General features: G+C 34.6%; 1 protein-coding gene across 1 annotated transcript in view; it reads right to left on the reverse strand.

Moving 5' to 3' along the window:
- Window positions 1-22761, reverse strand: part of brinp2 (bone morphogenetic protein/retinoic acid inducible neural-specific 2) — a 187617-nt gene that overhangs the window by 4429 nt on the left and 160427 nt on the right. Inside the window, exon 7 of the mRNA XM_056477930.1 lies at window positions 2974-3196. Coding sequence (XP_056333905.1) covers window positions 2974-3196 — 223 coding nt within the window. The remainder of the gene's footprint in view (window positions 1-2973; window positions 3197-22761) is intronic.

Here is a 22761-nt window from a genome sequence, read left to right on the forward strand (position 1 = left end):
ATCTTATAAATCCACTAGTGTGGCTTGTTCATGAGAGCCTTTGATGTCAGGATGAGATTCAGACAGTTGAATAAAACTCTAAGCAGTGCTTGCACATTCATGTTGGCTTGGTTCTGAAAATTAAAAACTTTCTTATATGCGAATCTTCTGTTAAAAGATTTTTATTCTGCACTTTTTAAAAAAACTAAATATATCATACAATAGGATACTAAGTCATTATTACATTAAAGCTTATTAAATCATATATAATAAAATTAAAATAAATTAGAATTAAAACAATGCCCTATAAGGCCAATTTGGTCCCGGTTGGGCTTTATAATGATAATAATGAGCCATAATAATGCCTAAAAATGTCTTTCATGATCAGTTTGGGTAAGTTCTTGCGTTTTTCATTGTGCTGTGTAACATATACAGCAGACACGGTGGAAGCCATCAGCAAGTAGCGAAAGTCTTCAAGCTGAAGGATGGTAACTACAACCTGTCACTAGCATGGAGCTCTTGATTATAGTGTGCAGTCACTGACCACTCTTCAGAAACGTTCACTCTATTCAGACCCCACAAGGCTAAACGTTTAATTTTTTTATATCCCCCAGCCTCATTTCTTTTTCTCCCCAGCAACTTTTTCTTTAACAAATCAAAAACCAAATAATTGTCCTGTAAGAGCAACAACCGAACCATGTAATAGAGCAGCTTCAATGCCTTTAAGCCATAGTCTAAATAAACACAATGTGGTATTATACTGTGTATTAAAAGAGCATAAACTCTTACAGAATTAAAAGAGCAAATGTATGAAGGCTAAAGTAGAAAAAGTAGAGTGAAATAGTACATTATAGATCGTTATTTAAGGCTCATTCACACCAAGGACATAAATATGATAATAAACAGGGTTCACACCACAATTATAAAGGGAACAATATAATTGAGACCCTTTATCTTCCAGTTGAACTATGACAGCCAATCAGAATCCCTGTTTTGAAGGGCTAAATGTAAAATAAATAAATAATAACAACAAATAAATACATTTTAAGTAATAATTTATTGTCAGTGTAAGAACAGCCTGTAACAAACATTTAAAAATAGGAATTTTTCCAACTTCATAGGTTCATCACGGAAGACTTGATTGTCATGTGAAGGATTTGGAATATTGTTGAAAGAACTATTCTGCACTTTATTGTCAATGTGCCATGCAAAGACAGAAAATAACGAATTATTTCACACAATAGCCATATTTAAATATTCAAAAATCTTGTCCAAAGTGAACAGGTTTATGTTTATGTCAAAAACTTTTAATCTGATTTTATCTTTTAGTGTAGTATTCTTTTACTATCACTTCGTTTCTCTGTTTTGAAGAGCAGCCTTAATACTTATCTATTTTGGATCCAAATTAGGAGATCATGAGCACATGAAGCTTTGTGTCATGCTGCTTTTATTTATTAAGCTGTGAAAGTACCCATTCCCATGGCCAAAACAAGCCTGTGGATGAGAGCATGATGGGATTGTTGTTTTCCTCCACTTCACATATGATGAGTGGAAGGGAAATTTTTAGAATAACATGATCGTCATTTATGCAGCATTTCTACCTCATTGCACATGTGCAGTCTGTTCCATTTTTAGTATTCAGTCTGATCATGTGTTAGTATATATGTCCTCATGATCAATTAGGCATGTCAACAACACCTCTTCCACTATCAAAATTTAGTTTGATTTAAGTTCAATAAGGTGCTTGCATGAAGGCTTGTCAATTCAAATAAGCTGTCGATAGACTCAATTCAATTACTAATTTGGTTGCGTGAACACAGAGGGATTTTAATCACCTCACATTTTATTCTATGGGCTTTTGAGCATAATGGTCTTTTAAAGGAATAGTTCACACAAACATGAAAATTTACTCACTATTTACTCACCCTCAATGTTCAAAACTATTATTAGTTCCTTTGTATTTCTGCTGAACATAAGAGTTTGTTGAAGAAAGCTGGAAACTGCTAAATATCGGCTTCTATGGATATCAATGGTTACCAGTGTCCGGCTTTCTTTCAAATATCTGCTTTAGTGAATAAAGAAACTCAAACAGATTTGAACAAGTGAGGAAATTCTGACATAGTTTTTAGTTTTTGGTGAACTATCCCAGATGAGAAAACTGGAGCAAGTGTTTATAATACACAGAACAGTGTTCATTGCTGTTGACACTGATATTGTTTAGTGTGAATGGGTTTTAGTCACTAAAGAACACAAACAGATAATAAATGTTTTCTTAGATGTTTGACGTCCATTTCCATGAACACTCTTATGGCTAATATTGGACACAATATATTGTATGCTAGACGTAAATTTAATTAACATATACAGGCTAGGCATGGGCCGGTATAAGATTCTGACAGTATGATAACCTTGGATAAAAGTATCACGGTTTCATGGTATTGTGATTACTGCACTAAAATATGTGTTTTTTTTTTCTTTCTTTTTCTGAGTAAAAAAACTAAAACTTTTATCCCCATTGAACACAATAGATTTTATTTTGAGAAACATTTAAAGTATTTTGGAACAGTAAACATGTCAGGCTAAATAATTTAAATGAATCACTGACTTCTGCTGTCTTTATTAGTTTTACACAGATTTCTTTACAATTTAAAACGGCATCATTGTTTTCAAGATGATTGAAAGGGTAAGTTAACAACTGAATGGTCCATTAATGAAGTGCTAATATGTATCAAAGCATGCATACCCTTTTTTTGCACCCAGTTTGCCTCCTTATGTCTTAAAAGTATGTACTTTTTCTTAAAAAAATTAAATAAAATAAAAGAGTACATACTTTTAAGACATAAGTAGGCAAACTGGGTGCATTTTTTAAAATATAGAGTAAATGATGACAGTTTTAGTGTCAGTCGCTGCTCATTTACTTGACGCTTCATAAAACTCACATTTTACATGCTACCCTATGTTTTACGATTGAAAAAAGATCATTTGGCCTCTTACCTTTCTCTAGGCAGGCTGATTTTTGGCTGCGTAGGACAGCGCTTGCTGAGAGCAAAGAGTTTGCGCACTATCTTGATGGCTTTTCCCAGCACCACTTTAGTGCTCGCCTCCAGCAGGCCATAACGTCTCTGCAGGACCAGATCTGATGTCCAGAACTTTAAGACGGCAGAGGTGTTTAAAAAATTATCCGTGGGCAATTTCTTGAGAAAGGCCTTGAACTCATCTGAAAAACAGAAGGAAAGCCAGAAAAGTTATTATGGTTATTATTGCTGTGAAACCTTGGAGAAGGTGAATAAACTATATTGAGCTGTTATGAGCTTCAAATCTAGAGGGATGAGAGAACATGAGATGCTTCTTGAGATGACTGCATTAGTTATTGAGCGAATCGCTGTGGGTGTCGAAGGAAGAAAAAAGAAAGAGCAGAGACAATAACGTTAATCACCTGACTCGCTACATATCGCCGAAGTGTATAGCAGGAACATAAAGTGAGGTTTTATTACAACTTTGACAATGCTGATTGATCACCGTTAGAAATAAGTACAAGCTAATTTGTCTTCACGCAGACAGTTTAGTTCTCATACTTCTTAACAGGATTACCAAACACCTTCCATAGCAGAATGTTGTAGAACACAGTGAAACATTAAGGGAATTATCAATTTTGGAGTTCTCCAGAAATGCATTCAGGCCACTTAAAAAGACATTAGCTTCGCTCAAAAAGGGAGAAAAATGAAGACGTCTGCGCAGCGCCAAGAAGACGATCTTCAATCCCCCTGAGTTCTTTATTGTAAGGCAACGGAGAAAGAGCTCCATTGGTGTCACAGGGCATTACAATGTGCAATGATCCCATGAGCGCTGAGCCCAGAGGCTCCCACACACAAGACTAAATCACAGAGATAACATTAGCATTGGCTCAGGCTGTCAGTTAAGCTCAGTTTAAGCTCAGACTCTCTTTCTTTCTTCCTCTCTTCCGCTGTCATTTCGCCTGTGCTTGTGTCTCTGTTTGACGCTGACAGCAGAAGAAAAGCCTACAGTGACCAGTGTCACAACATAATTGTATTACGATTATCAGGGAGGTCTGGCGCTGCGTAATTGTGGTGTTTGCTAATGTTGTGCTGGTTATATAAAGCTAATAATGATAAACGAGTATATTTTGAACCTTTATCAACCTCTGTTCTTTAAAAATGCAAATACATTTATCGCATAATTCTTGACTTTTTTTTTTCTAAGTATACATTAAAATATATGGAAGTATATTAAAAAGATTAAAAATAATAATGTCAGAGAATTATTGTTTTTTTTTTTTTAGTTTTATTTCAAATTAATCAATATTTGGTATTTTAGGGGATTTTATAGTGCTAAATTATACACTCACCGGCCACTTTATTAGGTACACCTGTCCAACTGCTCGTTAACGCAAATTTCGAATTAGCCAATGACATGGCAGCAACTGTAGACATGGTCAAGACGATCTGCTGCAGTTCAAACCGAGCATCAGAATAGGGCAGAAAGTGACTTTGAACATGGTATGGTTGTTGGTGCCAGACGGGCTGGTCTGAGTATTTCAGAAACTGCTGATCTACTGGGATTTTCACGCACAAATGCCTTGTTGATGCCAGAGGTCAGAGTAGAATAGCCAGACTGATTCAAGCTGATAGAAAGTCAACAGTAACTCAAATAACTCGTTACAACCAAGGTATGCAAAGAGCATCTCTGAACACACAACACGTCAAACCTTGAGGCGGATGGGCTACAGCAGCAGAAGACCATACCGGGTGCCACTCCTGTTAGCTAAGAACAAGAAACTGAGGCTACAATTCGCTTAGACCAATATTGGACAACAGAAAATTGGAAAAATGTTGCCTGGTCTGATGAGTCTCGATTTCTGCTGAAACATTTGGATGGTAGGGTCAGAAGTTGGCATCAACAACATGAAAGCATCAATCCATCCTGCCTTGTATCAACAGTTCAAGATGCTGGTGGTGGTGTAATGGTGTGGGGGATATTGTCTTGGCACACTTAGGGACCATTAGTACCAATTGAGCATCATGTCAACGCCTGAGCCTTCCTAAGTATTGTTGCTGACCATGTCCATCCTTTTATAACCACAGTGTACCTATCTTTTGATGGCTACTTCTAGCAGGATAAGGCATGTCATAAAGCATGAATTATCTCAGACTGGTTTCTTGAACATGAGTTCACTGTACTCTAATGGCCTCCACAGTCACCAGTCCTCAATCCAATAGTGCACCTTTGGGATGTGGTGCAATGGGAGATTTGCATCATGGATGTGTAGCCGACAAATCTGCTCAAACTGCGTGATGCTATATAGACCAAAATCTATGAGGAATATTTCCAGTATCTTGTTTAATTTATGCCACAAAGGATTAAGGCAGTTCTGAAGGCAAAAGGTGTTCAACCCGGTACTAGTAAGGTGTACCTAATAACGTGGCCAGTAAGTGTATGTACTGTATGCAGTTTGTGAACTATTAAACACTTTTATATATATTTTGTATAGGCCTAAAAATAAAATTATCAGCTCAAAATGGAACTTTTGGTTTTAACTTCACTTTTTAAGTGAAAACATATTTTGTTCTAAAATGTATAATAATCAAAGCCATAAATCTAAATAAAAGCTAATATCTCATTTGCTGTGTGATGTTTCTGATATCAAATTTGCTTTCAGTAGCCTTTTTTTATAGGCCTGGTATCAAAGGTTTCTGCCAAATTAAAATATTTTTCATTTGCAAACTTTTTCAGGACCATTTTACTTTTTTTTTTTTTTTTTACCAAACTTGACTGCATTTCATACCATTTTAAAGAAGTTTATACTTTTAAAAATATATTATTATTACAGTATATGGCTTTTAGTTTCACTTGAATATTTCTAACAAGCAGTTCCATTACCTGATGTAAGCAACAACCGTATTATTTAAAAAATAATAATAACTTTTTTCAGTTTGGTCATTAAAGTCTTCATGAACCGAGCTGCGACCTTTCTTTTTGTTTTGTGACGCATAGAAACGGAATATTAAATAAGAAAACAGTGGCCGTGGCTTTTTTTCTATTAAGAGCTAGTAAAGTAGGCATTTCATTCAGAAAGATTGGGAAATGGGTTTTGGAAGAGTTACTTCAACCTAACAGACACATCTTTCTCACCATTTCTGTTTGTTGTCAAAACTGACAGCTGGATGGGCGTGGTCGAGTGTGTTAGCCACACCCAATACCTAAGAGATAATTTAACTGAAAATAAACAGTTCATTTTTAGATTTTAATTTTAGATTACAAGGATTTAGATTAGATTTTCTTAATGACAGGGGAAAAAAAACTAGCAATGTGAGCTAACAAAATTATGGTTAGTTTTTATTTCATTTGTACTTTATTGTCATGTTGTCTTGTATAGAGGTGTTGCTAATGCTTCAAAAAGTTAACAAGACTTGGATTGTTTGCCTGAATGAGCTCAATACACACTGAGTGTACTGTATTTGGGAGATTTTTTTTCATCTTATCACCCCCTGTACAGTATCTGATCTGCAGCACATTTCCCTTTCCATCCCCTTGTAACAAAAGCAAGCATTTATTATGAACGTGAATTGCAAATGGAAGGGGCTGGAATCAGGCTTGTGGTATGATAATGTAACTCAATAAAACAAGGTTCTGTTCCTGATCATAACCTGCCGTCTCTTTCCCACATAGCAGCATACAATATATCCATATTCATGCAGTGGTGTTTTTATGAGATTTTTCTCACTCCCTCTCTCTTTTAATCACTCTACACCTTTTTGCTTTAGCTTTCTGCCGTTTACAGTTGAATCTCTCCTTCTCTCTATCTTTTCCTCATCTCTTTATCTCTTCCTTGCCCACGTTCTTCTGGAGATCTCATTATTCACAGCACATTTGCAATTTGATCTTTTTTTTCCCTTTTCTGCCATATGCTGGCATTTATGACTTTTATGTTCAAATTTATGGGCTATTTAGCCCTTCCTAAAAATGTCAGATGGAATGATGAGGTTATTTCCCTCAAAACACATTCTCATTTTGTACATTAGTACTTCAAATTTCTATGAACAAGGAGAGAAGGCATTTATGCTCATTATATAGAGGAGTACAAAAGAGAAATAAAACACTGGATTAATTACATTCAAAACTGTTGAAGTATGAATAAATGAATGAATTAATAAGTAAAATAAATAATGAATGAATTTACAAAATGTACAAAATGTTAAAAAAAAAATTTAAATAAAAAAAATAGTGTGTGTATATATATATATATATATATATATATATATATATATATATATATATATATATATATATATATATATATATATATATGCAGTTGAAGTCAGAATTATTAGCCTGCCTTTGTATTTTTTTTCTTTTTTAAATATTTCCCAAATGATGTTTAACAGAGCAAGAAAATGTTTACAGTATGTCTGTTATTGTTTATTAATGTTAATGTTAATGTTATACTTATTTGTTTTACTTTGGCTAGAATAAAAGCAGTTTTAAATTTTTTAAAGACTATTTTAAGGTCAAAATTATTAGCCCCTTTAAGCTATAATTTTTTTCGATAGCCTACAGGACAAAACATCGCTATACAATAACTTGCCTAATTACCCTAAGCTGCCTAGTTAACCTAATTAACCTCGTTAAGCCTTTTTATGTCACTTTATGCTGTATAGAAGTGTCTTGAAAAATTTGATTATTAGAAATCAACTAGAAGCTATTAGAAATAAACTATTATGTTTAGAAATGTGTTGAAAAAAATCTCTGTTAAACAGAAATTGGGGAAAAAATAAACAGGGGGGCAAATAATTCAGGGGGGCTTATGATTCTGACTTCAACTGTATGTGTAACGCCTTGACTCTCTCAGAAAGGCAAAAGGATCTCAGGTTTTTTCAAAACACGTAGATTTATTTACAAACACTCACTTGGAAGGACTATAATATAGTCTATAATACAGCAGACACAGAAATGACCAGGGTGGCAACAAAACGCAACTGAAAAAAATCGGACCATGAACTAAACACAGGGACTATAAATACACTGGGGATGATTAGACACAGGTGGAAATATAATCTCACTATAATCCAGGGGTGTGCAAACTCGGTCATGGAGGGCTTGTGTCCCACACAGTTTAGCTCAAACTTCCTTTAACATACCTGCCTGGAAGTTTCTAAAACACCTAGAAAGAGCTTGCTTAGCTGGTTCAGGTGTGTTTAATTGGGGTTGGAACTAAAATATGCAGGACACCGGCCCTCCAGGACCAGGAGTTTGGACACCCCTGCTATAATCAAAAACCTAAAGAAGAAAATAAGGGTGTGTGTCCACCGAAGCATTTTTTCCCCCTCGATTTGAGTGTAACAAACACCGTTGTTGTCCTGTTGTTGTCAATAGTAGCACCACCTTTTTTGAGTGCTTGCAGTGAAGCAAGGTGCTGAGTGGGCATTTTACTGTAAACGCTAAGCCCTCTGCATTTTTTTTTTAGTCATTGCAAGTTGAAAAACGCAGCTCCTATCAGTATCATTTTTAAGCTAGCTGTCCAATCAGAGTGGAGGACGGGCAGGACAATACAAATGTTGTCAACAAATAATCTGCTAAAGACTTGTAACGGTAGAGAGGGGGTAATCTGCATCATAGCAATCGACTAGGAATATTTCAGAAAAGTGCTCACATTTTTGCAGCGCAAAAACGCTTCGGTGGACACTCTAATGCTGAAAAGCATTTTCACGTTATTATTATTATTATTTTTTTTTTACAAATTTTGTGTACCAATGGTAACCAACTAAAGCAAGTAGTAAAAAATTAAATAAAATAGGACCAAGGCATAAAAAATTTGTACTTTTTTTACGCCGCTTGGTTTTGCACGAAACAAGTGCAAGGTGAAATGTCCATTATGTAAATATTGTGAACACTAAAAAGAGATTTTATTTTAAACTTTTATTTTTTGAGAAGGAGATGTTTTATTTTAAAACTTCTCACCATCTTTCACTCTCACTAACAGTTGGAGAGCAGTAGTTAAGGATATTCATATCCACCCAATGAGCAAAACTGACTTCAGATATTTTTAGTTTACAAATTTTCAGATCTTGATTAAAGATTACCAAGGCAACCTTTTTTTTTTATCCTTTATTGTTCATCTCAAGAACAGAATGATAGGGTTAGGGTTAGGATGCATTCCACATCATTTGTGCCACCTGGCGAAATTCACCTATATTTATGCATTTTATTATTACTTTACATGTAATCTACCTATCAACTTTATCTTTTGGTGTAATTCCAGCATAATTGTAAATAAAAGGCTTTTTAGAGAATAGTTATAAACAATGTAACAATAAGCTTGCATCCACCTTGGGATATCCACCCTTTTTACTATTTTGACCTCATCTTGCAGTTATAAGTTACTAGCTCTATATTATTGCAAGATATTTTAGAAACAGAATCAGAAAGAGCTTTATTGCCAGGTATGTTCACACATATGAGGAATTTGTTTTCATGACAGAGCTTCTACAGTGCAACAGAATTACGAGACAGGACAAAAACAGATAATAAATATATTTTAAAAATAGAAGTAGTGAATGCAAATGCACAAAATGACAAGTGTATAAACAGGTATATTACAACGTTATATGTGCAGCTTTTGAGTGCTTGTAAAGTATGTTGTTAAATAAGTGTATATGCAAATAGTGATGTTTGTAGTGACATGAATTCAGGATGCAGATTCTGTAAAAGAAAGAAAAAAGTGGGATGGCAATGTGAATTATTTTTCTATTTTGATTTTGAGGCGCTTGAAAAACACACAAAGCTAATACACACAAGGTAAAGCAAAAGGCAACACATCTCAAGTGTGTTTGTACAGAAGTCTCTAATGGGAAAGGCAGTTGTTTGTTTAGAGTTAGCTCAACGTTACCATGAAACGACAAGAGCCCCTTCTTGGGATTATTGTAAAGGAGGAAAAAAATAACTTTTTACTCTTTACCTTGCAGTTCTTTGTTTGTTATACATCCTGTGTTGCACATCACATGGTATGTGCTTGAAAGCTACAAAGACAGCCTGCGGAAAAGGAATCAATAATGTCTGCTGATGCAACTGTCAACTGCAAAACTATCCCAGAGTGTCATGAGAGACTGACCATCTTAAAAGACATAATAAAGAGCTTTCTTTCAAACTACGCCAAGGTTGCTATGAAAAACAATCAAATGAACGAATACATGCTGAATGAATGACTAAAAACTAATCAATAGAGCTGGGTTATTTTGCAAGAAAGGGAATCTGATATGAGGGCTTGTATCTCTGCAATGATATTATGGCCAAATATTTATTGGCCAGAACAACAATTAGATGTTTCTGCACATTACGTTTTGTTACACAATACATTTTGACAGCTTGCCCAGATTGTATTTTGTAACAAAATGTGAAATAAGAGCCATTTTCTAGCTTTGTACTAAAAAAAAATTAATGCTTGTATGGAAGACAAGATTGAGACAAATTCTATGAGCAAACAAGTTACACATTTCATGTCATACATGATGCCCAGCTGAAATTCGCCTACATATGTGTTTACATTGACGGATGCTTAATTTTGCTTTTAGTGTGAACCCATCATAATTGTCAAAAAAAAAGGTCATTCACAGAAAGTGTCATAAAGTAAGAAGAAATTTGGATGCTTATATCCACCTTGGGATAAGCTTTTTATATAACTCTGTTCCCTAAACCAGCCGATATCTCTTAAAAAAAAAAATCTCACAGGGAAAAAACTTGAAATAATAAAAGAACAAACAGATCCCTAACAAAACTTTTCTTGGGCAGACACACGACATACTTTTTTTTTTTGCATGAAACTCCTTTTTCTCTTTGTTTTCTATACTTAAAGTATACAGACTTTGCACAATAATTTATCCTCTCCTTTATTTCAGATATTCTCTTTCAAAGTGCCGTTTGGACTTCAGCTAAAAGTGTTCATTTTGTGCATAAAGCTGCAGTGATCTGCCTTTTTTGTGTGCTAGACAGCTGTCTCACCGAGCTGTGCGTCCCTGCAGGTACGGCCTGATTTAGTTTTGTAATTATAAGCAAACCATCAGTGCGATGCAAACTGTTCTCAAGTAGATGCACAGAGGAACTTTACACTTTTGATATCAGACTGAAAGCAGATGCAGACGATGTTGTTGAAATTACCTATTATAAAAGACCTTATACTTTTTCATCAGATGCAAATGGGTTTGCAAATTCATTACACCAGTAATGAACTGTTTTGCATGTAAATAGAAATACAAAAAAAAAACATAATTATCAGGCACAAACTTCACAGAAGTTGCATTTAATGCAATGCAAAATACAAGCTTTTTCAACTAGTTTACGACTAGCCATTTGAAATGTTTGAGAACTGAACTGTTTAAAATTAAATTGTTAATCATCAGGATAGAGGAGATAAAAAAGATCAAGGATGTACCTTCTGCCCTTCAGCTTATTGTTGAGATTTTTTTCAAAGAAAAAGCAGGACACCTGTATAATATATTCAAATGAGCGCTTTGCTCCTTCATGGAAGGAAGCGGCGGTGTTATCTTTACCAGACACCCTGCAGAACACAGTGCCGCCTGGCCTCTATATGTCTTTTATATCTCCAAGTGGAATATGATTTTAAAGCTGGTGAAAATTCAGTGGCTCTCAGAGGACAGGGCATAATTCACAGATTGATCAAAGAGCAGGTAACGGCAGGGTGGCTGAATTACGGCTCATCTGACTACTGACAGGGTCCTGATTAGAGGTTTCTTGCAGCGGTAGAACCAAATGAAGGATATTCGGTGTTAATCAGTCAGCCGGGCACCCCCCCCCCCCCCCCCAAACTGAACATTAATGCGGAATTGAGTTTTCCCTGTAATTGCGGAAGAAGACATTTGTGACATGAACAAGACACAGTTTCATGGCTGTGGAAGAAACTGATGTAGGGAAAAAAGGCTGGCAATGAGACAATGATAGATTTTCACGGACTCACCAATTTTTAACGCCAATGGCAAACACGTATGTGTTGTTACATTTCCAGGCATCAGCCCAAGCCTTAGAATTCTCCTTCTATACTGATAAGCACACGTTTTGTTTTGTAATTATTGAGTTGATCTCATCAGCAAAACTGCTGCATGATTATTTTTTCTCATGCAAACTTCACCCTGCTGAAATGTGAAATTGCTAGTAAAAGGCTTCATTTACAAATATATTTATTTATAGAACGACAGGGCATTAAAAAATTACACTTTTTGAATAAATTGAAATGCAGTGCTAATAATGTATGGCAGGAAAAAAACAACACATCAACATATCAGAATATGTCACATAACTTGCATTTGCACAAAATGACAAAGTAAGGTTAAACTAAGTTATCTGCTAGACCTTGAAAGGACAAATCAGGATTACGTTAACCTGAGTGTGGTTAGTACAATCAAAACCTAGTTAAGTGTAAAAGCCTTTATGTGTATTATTTTATATTGCAAAGATGGACTTGATAACATATACATAGTAATGGCTTTATAACACAGCTATAAATAAAGGTTCCAGGAGCATTATTTACAGTGACGCCATAGAAGAACTAATTTGGGTTCTGCAATGAAACTTTTAGATTTTTTTTTCTTAATGCTAAAAACATTTTACAAATCTAAAGAACATTTCCCACTAAAATAACCTTTTGTAAAATTAATGGTCCCTATGGATGAAAATGGTTCTTCATGAAACCCTAAATGCCCCAAAAAAGAAAGTTTAAGGTACTGCCCCAAAAAAGATTGTTTAAGGTACTGACCTGAAATTTGACAATTTACAGGGCTTTTTAAAAATCATTCCAGTCCACTTTTATCAGTTTTGACTAAAATTAATTAGTGGTGTTTATTTTATGCCAACTAATGTCACCAGAAATTAAGCTATTATGGACAGTTCACACTGATTATAAGGTATATATAATGCACATACTGTCAGGATTTGTTCAAATTGTAAATCAGCAATTGTGGTAACAGACTGAAGGAATTTGTTCTGCAGTTTCTGCAGTGTTCAGTTTATTTAGATATTAAGGTAATCCTAACCCTTGGAATGTTGTGATTGGCCTATCAGAATCAAGTATTCCAGACAGTTGTGTAATAATAAATTTAGTATATACTGCTACTGCTAAATCAAAATGACCTCAATATAATGTTATTTCTGGAGCACAAGGACCATTTTTACATTTTGTTATTGGTTTATTTTCACCCTTTCTCAGTAACCAGCATGCTGAATACCTATACTAAAAGTAGATGTCATTTTAGTCTGTCTAAAATTGACTAAAATATATGAATATAACGCTTACTTAAAAAACCCCAGAAGAACACAATGACTAAAACAGTATAAAAATATCACTGCGTATGGATAAAGGTTTGCCATTGTGGGTGTATGCAACAAGGACAACAAAAAATTTCAAGGAAAAATATATTCATACAACAAAGAAAAAGACAGGGAATGCAACATCTATCTTTAAATGCTAAAAAATAAACGCAAGGCCAGAAATGCCATCATAATGCATAGAAGGTAACCTGTTGAAAGAGTCTGCAGCTTTTCGAATAAGAATGAACCGTCGCAGGAGCTTGTCTCTGATAAAATACGATATTTCCTCCACTCCTGCTGTCATCAGAGCTCCAAAGCAGTCACTGAAATATACTCCTTGCTCTCTCTCGCTGTTGCTGAAACCCTGAGCCATAAATATAGAGCCTTTAGCCTCTTTGTCTTGGTGCTGTGCACTGCGATCGCTGCTTATAGTACTCAGGTGGGTGCTTTCAGCAAGGCCAAGCTGTGTTGTTGAGGTCTCAGCCTCCAAAATCTCATAAAGGAGATCAATCCTAACTAAGACAGTAATTTTTGCCTATCAAACGCTGGAGAGAAGCATAAAACATTTGAAATGTTTGCTCGTAAGTTGTAGAATATTGGCAGCGGGCATTGTGGTGCGACATATCGTAAAATTTATAATTATGTCTGCAGTTGCAAAGTATACTCTCACAAGAGAGAAAGAAAGGGAAAAGTTGAACGAAGAAAAACATGTTTACTGTCGGTTCCCAAGCAGACTATTCAGTTCCATTAGACATACAAGCATGTCTTTTTATAGTCGATGTATGTGTCGTGCTATGAAAAGTGACAGTTTTTTTAAAAGCATGCATAGCCATATTGCTGCCTGAGCAATTCTGCTTTAAGTAAAAGGATGTTGATTTTAATCGCCTCATGCTTCAGAAATTATAGTGCTGTTTGTTTTTCTTAATAGGCCATTACCATGTAGCATATCAGGCCAACATGTCATTATGAGTTTGAGGTGCACTGAAGCCTGGTCTGAACTGAAATGGGCCAGCAGGATGAATGAAACCCTTAAAGCCTAAAACAGGCATTGGTGTGTGGCTGCAGCATATGCATCAAACCCGAATGGACTGTGCTGTCATGCAAGCCACTGCTTGCATCATTAAAGAGTGAGAAATCACAATGTGTGACTTTCTGCAAGTATAAACGCTTGTAAGTTTACAAACTAAAGTTAAGTTCATATTTTTCTCCCAGAGTCTGAAAGATAGGTTTGTTAGTAGTTATCATGATTCTCTTTAGGCTCAGCAGGGTTCTGGCTGTACTTGGCATTCTCTACGAAATCGGTTGTAAGAAAAAAATAAAAAGCTCTTCTACAACACAGCAGGAAGACAAGTAAATAATCTGATTCTAGTTTCTCTGGTTTTACACAGACTTTAATTATGAATACCCAAGTTATTTTAGGAATAAATATCCAACTTTAGAAATAGGTAAACATTTATCAGATACTGCAATACAATTTAGTTGCAAACTAACTAACTTAATGAGTCTCAGATAGTGGGCACAAGACAAAACTCTAGCTCTATTTTAGTGTTTCTTGAGTCTAAAAAAAGCAGTACATCAAAACAGATTCGTAAACTTCTTGTCCTCGTTCGTTCAGGTTCAACGTTTTGACAGTTGCCTCAAACAATACTGGAGTGCCTCAGGCTTTAACCTGTTTTAGGCCTATCCTCATAGTTGTACTGTAGTAATAGCAGTATTTGTTTGCTCATGACTTATCATACTGTTGGACATAATTTGCATTACAACAACACCCCTTTTGACTTATGTTATGTTTGACTTATAATACACACATTTCTTTTATGATTTCTTACATTGTTTAATTTAGATGTTTATCTAAGGTTTAATAATATATTTTTAAATACATTTTATGTTAAATATTAATATATTCAATACTACTACTAATAATAATTTTAATAATAATTTTTAATACTGCATACATTTGAAAGGTGTATAGACTGACATGTTTTGCTCATTGTTTGTGCTTTATTCCAGTTTGTGTTTTTGTTGAAGTGCTTACTGTCAATTATTCATGCTCTGAATTGAAAAGCAGCAACAGCAGAACGCTGACAGGCTCTGCAGATGACAGTGTCTCCTCTCATCCGCTGTATGCGAGTAAAGCAGGTCTCACTCAGTATTCCATCACTCGCAGAGAGTTATAAACTCCCTCTCTCCTCGCAATATGCCTCCAAATCTCATTATGAAATATTATTCTCAGCTTCCATGCAAGGTCAGTAGGATAAAAAAAAACAAAAGCATTAGGTGGTCTGTAACTTATTTGAAGTAACTGTTTGAAGTTTCACTCACGCAGAGAGATGAATTAAAGTGGGAAGAGCAGCTATTTTCAAATAACTTGTCACCTGAGGAAAAATGATTCAAAGTCAGCGCCATATATTGAATGAGATAACATCGCACAAATATACAATTTAACTTTATTAGATTTCACTGGATGTTTCCAAGCCTTCATGTAGAAGGATTTTGCCATGGTACTGTGTTATTTTCACTTTAAGGAGCCTTGAGATTAAGCCTTTAACCCAAAGTGTACATCAGTTTTTATGCATGCAGTATTGTTCTCAACTGATTTAGCCATGCCAACACTATCCAACATTGCCCATTTATTTCCCTCTTTTATACATACACACTACCCCACTTTACTTAACTTACTTACTTTACCTAAATAGAAATAATATAATTATTACTGACGTTAACATTAACATTAAATTGCTGTACAAATTTTTTTTTTTCATTAATACAACTAATTGTTGTGACCGATATGGGTTTTTGAAGGTCTATGCCGATATCTTGGATGGCTGATATTTTGTTAATATAATTTATTTTAATTAATTCATTAAATTTAAATGAATTGAAAATAGATAAAAATAAATGTGTAAAATAAACATTCTTTTACAATAAAAAATGTCAAAAATGTATGTATTAACGATTACATATAAATATTTCACCTTATACATACAAATACATTGAAAGAATATTACTAATAATGATGAAACATTACCTAGCAGTCCAGAGTTTTTTGATGATAAAATAAAACAAGTGAAGTGATATGAGCCACCAGTTGTTTAAAAGTAAATTGCATGCTGGTAATTACTTTTGCTCTTTATTTATAAAGAAGTGATGTTTGGGTGTAAAATCTAGGTCAAGGAAGCTTATTTTCATTTGATAAGAGATGGTATTTGGAATTTGATGATATTTGATGAAATTTTTCTCATTATTATATGTTGCCTGTGGCCAAATTTTGATAACATTTTGATATACGAATAAGCATAATTCAGAGAACTGTACACACTTTTAAAAAGCCTATTAACATTATATTATGACACTAGCTAATGCCCTCATCCTGTCATATTGTGAATATTTCACAAAATCATACACATTTGCTGTAGATATAGAAATTCATAAATGACTGCATCTACAAACAAAGTAAGCTTGCTCTCTTGTGTTTGTTTTGTTCCAATATGATGAACTGCTTACATTTAATATCCCATTGAAACAGCAGATAATGAGTAGAATATGAGCAAACCCAATCCATTGGGCTGAAACATGTGGTAACACTTTAGTTCAAGTAACAATTCACACCATTTACTACCGGCTTTTTACCTTGCTATTAATAATATATTAAGTGTTTATTACACTTATAAAGTATGATCTTATTTACATTCCTAAGTCTACCCAATACCTAAACTCCTACCTACTTAGTATTTATATGCAGCTAATTAGTAGTTTGTCAAGCTAAGAGTCTTGGTTAATGGTTTGTTAATGGTTAGGTAACGTGAATTGTACATTAAAAAGTGTGACCAAACATGCATTCAAAAACTTGACACAATGGTTTTTAGAGTATATGGACATAATACACTGGGCTGCATTTTACACTTGGTAAAGGAAAAAGACTTGAACTCTTACTTTTTTTGCGTCTGAATATAAGTCTGCATGGTACATTAGTGCTCTGACAGCAGGGTGACATCACGTTTGAGAGAAAGCAGTGCAGTAACCCTGGTGTTTACCAGGAACAGCTCTCTGATGGATCAGCTCAGTCATCTGGCATCTTTATACAAGAAAATCCACACTTTCGCCATTTGTCCTCAGTTTTTCTGACAAATAATTGCACAGAAGTGGAGTTCTGCCATAGACAGTAGCACTGGAAAGCAGAATTGTGTGCATGCTGCTTAGGAGCTTAATATGCATATTATGTATTTCCAAATTGTTAGCATGTGTCTTTTTTTAATGCATGATCTGCAGTCGTATTTGTATGAGCACATCAGGAAAATGCAAATCAGTCCAGATGGCTTTTATGAATTGAACAGGTGTGCAGTTAAATGTTGCTTCCTTTACATATGCATAATCATCTGATGCGTTTGAACAACTGAATTCAATCAGGGTCAGTAAGTGGTGTTTATATTTCAGAGAAATGTTCTCAGAAAAGGGTGGCTTTTTTAGAGACTTTTTTTTTTTGCTTTTGCACTGCTATTGCAGCTGAATGAACGAATGTTCAACTGTTATCAAGAGAGACAATTAAGATGAAAAGAGAAGAAGATGAATTAAAAAGTCATTTTGGCATCATGACAAACAGAAATTTAATATCAGTCAGTGAATCTTTCATAGGAAGAGGTTTGATTGCAATCCAATAATAAATCATGCATCAAGTACATGGTAGACTACAGCGAAATGTTCTGGCATAGGTATTTCTGTTTAGAGGATATCATTTAAATTATAATAATTATTAAATATTATTAATGAAACTTATTTGTGAGCAATTTTTCACTTGGAATATCCCTTGAGTAGATGCGATATGGCAGTAAATTGGCACTAATGGGACATGTACAGGCCAAGTGCCTTAGTGGCCCAGCCATATCACACTGCTACGAGTGTGATATTGCATTAATAATAATAATAATAATAATAATAATAATAGTAATAATAATAATAATAATAATAATAATAATAATAAAAATAATAATAATGACATCCTGTCGGCGCTAATAGCCTAGTGGTTAGTGCATCGACACATAGCACCGAGGTGCTTGCGATGACCTGAGTTTGATTCCTGGCTCGTGGTCCTTTGTCGATCCTTCCCCTATCTTTTCTCCCCATACTTTCCTGTCTGTACATCTCCACTGTCCTATCAATAAAGGTGAAAACCCCTAAAACTAATTATGAAAAAAAATAAATTAGATCATTTTTATGCTTACGACACTCGATTTATGTCCCTCTTAAAAATAATCATGAGAATGGCCTTGACTTTATAATGAGAAGTCAAATCGAGGTTAAGACGTGGCTGTCATCAAATTTCTTAAATTTCAATGAGGAAAAAACTAAGCTGGTCTGGTTTGGGGATTCTGCCCCTTCTGGAATTATCAGGTTTTGGTAAGCTATCAACTTATCAAAAGCCTGTTGTTCGAAACCTAGGGTTTCAGTTTGATAGTGATCTAAAATTTAACAATTTTTTAAAAAAATTGTTAAATACATTTTTTTGGCAAAAGTCATTTCTCTCTTTTAATGACCTTGAGAAGGTGATTCATGCTTCTATTTTGGGGAGACTTGACTATTGCAACTCTTTGTATGTGGGTATCAGTCAAAATGTCCTGAATAGATTGCAATTAGCCCAAAAAAATCATGGCAAAGATAAAAGAAGTCAGTTATTAGAAATGAGTTATTAAAACTATTATGTTTAGAAATGTGTTGAAAAAACTCATCTCTCTGTCAAACAGATATTGGGGAAAAAAAAACAAGGGGCTAATAATTTAGGGGGTTAATAATTCTGACTTCAACTGTATAATCCTGGTAGGTCACTAAGGTCTTCTGATCAGTTTATTCTTTCTGTACCAAGCCCCTGGTGTACGCGAAGTTGGGATCGGGCTTTTGCTAATATTGCCCTGAAACTCTGGAACAAGCTTCACCCCACATTCAACACGCTCCAATTTTATCTGTTTTTAAAAAGCTTCTGAAACTGCATCTTTGTTCTTTAGTAATTGAGCCTTTTTAATGTTGAGGAGTTTGTCTTATGTTTTAATTGTTATGTATGTGATGTAGGACTTATTTTAAAAAGTATTGATTGTGTTCAGCACTTTGGGCAACGTTGTGTTTTAAAAAATGTAACTAACTAATAATAATAATAATACAAATAATAATCAATACATTTAACGTTAAATTAAATGCAATCAATTAATACTACAGCATTTATATTAAATAAGTAAAATTGTATGATATAAGTATTTTTGTTTAAAATACAAAATTTATATTATTATGTAAATATGGTTAATTCAATGACTTTATAATATTAAAATTTAGTTATTTTATAATATTAACTAAATCTATAAACTGTAAATTATAAATGTTGTAAACTACTATAAAAATATGATGGTTAACTTGATTTTTATTTTTGATTTGTACTTAATAATAATAATTCTAAGACATACATACACACACACACACACACACACACACACACATATATTTATACATATTAATTTATGAATAAACTACAACAACTACTACTACTATTATTTTTATGTTCTTTTTTTTTTTTGGAGGACAAAATACCTGAAGTAGATATTTAAAACCCACTTCCAAAATCATTGCTGGTGATCATTTCTGTGACCGTTCTACTGAGATCTAGTGAAAACTCCCCAGTCTGCACTATATTTAACTCTTCTAGTTTCTGTCACACTGAATTGCATCTCTCCCGTTCATAAACAGTCAATGATTGCAGTAAATGGACTGCTCAGAGTGCCGGGGAAAGTGATGTATGTCTATTTAAACTCATCATCATCAGGATCATCACAGTGCGGATATGACTTCCAATTAGTCTGTCTCGCTTTTCTTCCTTTGTGAGATCCGAGCAGGCAAATGACCTTGATTTCCAGCCCTGCGAGAAAGATGGCTACACGTTTGAATGCTAATACCACTGTTTTATTTTTAATTGATCCGAGCAAATATATAATTCAAAAGAACAGGGCAATACATCTTCCATGCTGATGTACCAGCAATTACATGTAATATTTCAATGCCAGTGAAGAGCTCGTGGCAAACCGTAAATCTTTGCGATCACAGCAGGTGCTTTTCTTCCTGACTCTAGCATTTGTAGCCTTTAGCAACTAAAATGGTGTTTGTTGGCCTGTCTTTCTTTTCCTTTCCTTATTGCCTGTTTTTTTTTTTTGTCTATGTGAAGTAAATCTGCTTGTTTCCCAAGGCTACGTTTACACTAGTCTGTTACACCTGGAAATCCACACTATAGCCTTTAAAACAGAGACACTGGTAACACAGCAGGCTCTCTTTTCGCTCCCTGTTTGGATCAATGCGTATCTTCTTTCCCTGATTCATCAAGCCTATCATAATTTTCCTAATGTTTGTAATTTTAATTATCATAATGTATCCTATTATAATTACAGCCCAATCTCACAAGAAAATGTAACTTTTATAGGGTCAGAAAAGTGGCTTAATCATATGAAGTCATATGATTTCAAACTCCACCCCTAAACCCAACCCAACCCAACCCGTCATTGGGGGCTGAGCAAATTGTGCTAAAATATCTAAGTAATTTTGCACACATTCATATGAATTAGCTACTACTGTAAATCAAAAAGTGAATTGCTGTGAGATTGCATTAGATAATTTGATTTAATATCTGGGATGCTCATTCAAGTAATAAAAAAACAACAACATGTGAGCGTGACTGTCAATCATGCACTGTTACATAAATTGACTGATTTAAAGATTGCATAGGACGGGAAACAACGCATTGGTGAAATAAAAAGGAAGGGAATGTGGCTGTTTTCAAATTAATTTCAAGCCAGAATAAAACAAAAGCTTCTCACATTTTAGAGCAAGGGGCATCCTTTCTGACAGGATAGATAGATTTTTCTTTCAGGATCTATTTTCTGACACCTTTCATTTGGGTTGGTTATCATTTGGGGATCTTTTGATACCGGTGCTAAATCAATACTTCGTTTAAAAATTGATAATAAGGTGCCTGAATCAATACTTTTGGGAAGTATTGGGAAAAATTTTAGGAAAAACAGGAGAGTTGACAGGTTACCCTGTGATTTTGATCAGTTTGCATAGACACATTTGCCTTATAAAAGAAATTTTACACGCAACACTGCTCATCAATGTAAGTTTCAAAGCAATGGACCAATCAGAAGCGGGACAAGCATAGGAAGCTTTTGTTGACAGGTGCTCAGTTGCTATGTCCATATACCCTTGTGCTCTATGCTGCACTTTTTTTTTTTTAAACATTCCTGAGCACTGCATCTCACATTTTTAAACACAAACATGCATTCTGAGTGAGTGGCCCCTTAGATGTCATTATTTCTCAATGCAATTTAATAATAGATGCATGTTGTTTATAGTGAATACTATATATTGTTCAGTTTTAAGTACAGGTACAGTATTAAAATATTTTTTGTACACACTTCTATTAAAGACTACCAATGTATTTTTGAGTTTGGTTTAATAATGGGGTAATTAACTTTTTTAGCTACTTTTAACTTCTGTCATTTGTTTTTGATCATGTACAGTACTTTTTTTAAATGCAGCTGGAACGACAGTGCAGACAGTGTACTGTAGATATTTTTTTTTCTATTTAAAACACCAAAAACATGTGAAGATAGGCTGAATCACAGTCAATTGTATAGTAGGTAGACACAATTCCATCATGTATTGAGTAAAGCATGCTATGCTTAGTTACATTTGGAGCATTTTGTTCAAGTTTAGTCACATTAAAGACGATCTGACGTGCATTAAGCCAAGCGGTTAAACTCTGTCCTAATCTCGCTCTTCCACATGTTATTGCACCAAGGTGACACCAAACTGTCACGCTGCGATGTTCTCATATCCTATTCCCTACCTTTATTTTTTCAGGGTTGACATTTATATTTTGCAACCTCCTCTAAAAAGCCAGAAAAACAACCTTTGTGTAGGAGGTTGAGTATTTGCTTGTCAATGAAAAGCTACCTGGCTGTCCATGGATTGTATGCTTTACACAAAGGCTGTGATCACATGGTAAGTATGATGGAAATAGCAGGCAGCCAGTATTTATTTTCTGCCTGAGCAGATTTATTGTATTTACTAGGTTCAGAGTGACTCACAATCACCGACTATACACTGGTTGGTTGCCGTCACAATTGTTGAGAATTGGAAAGGCCAATATTTGACCCATACAATTACAGTTTTATAGGGTTCATGGATATCGCCTAGAGGACCACAGGCTCCGCTGAAGCATGCATATAAGAATACGCTACAGTTACAACCTGATTGAGCAACAGAGAGAATTTTACCTTACTGATGGTTCTGCAGAGGAATGAATGGTGGTGATTTTTTTTTTTTTAGACAGACATTCCATGGAAATGCAAAATATGCAGACCATTAATTTTGTATGAGCTATATTGCCAACAAATGTTGACTAAGATAATGATAAAAATA

This window comes from Danio aesculapii, chromosome 2 (genome assembly GCF_903798145.1).
Source record: "Danio aesculapii chromosome 2, fDanAes4.1, whole genome shotgun sequence".
Taxonomy (NCBI): Eukaryota; Metazoa; Chordata; class Actinopteri; order Cypriniformes; family Danionidae; genus Danio; species Danio aesculapii.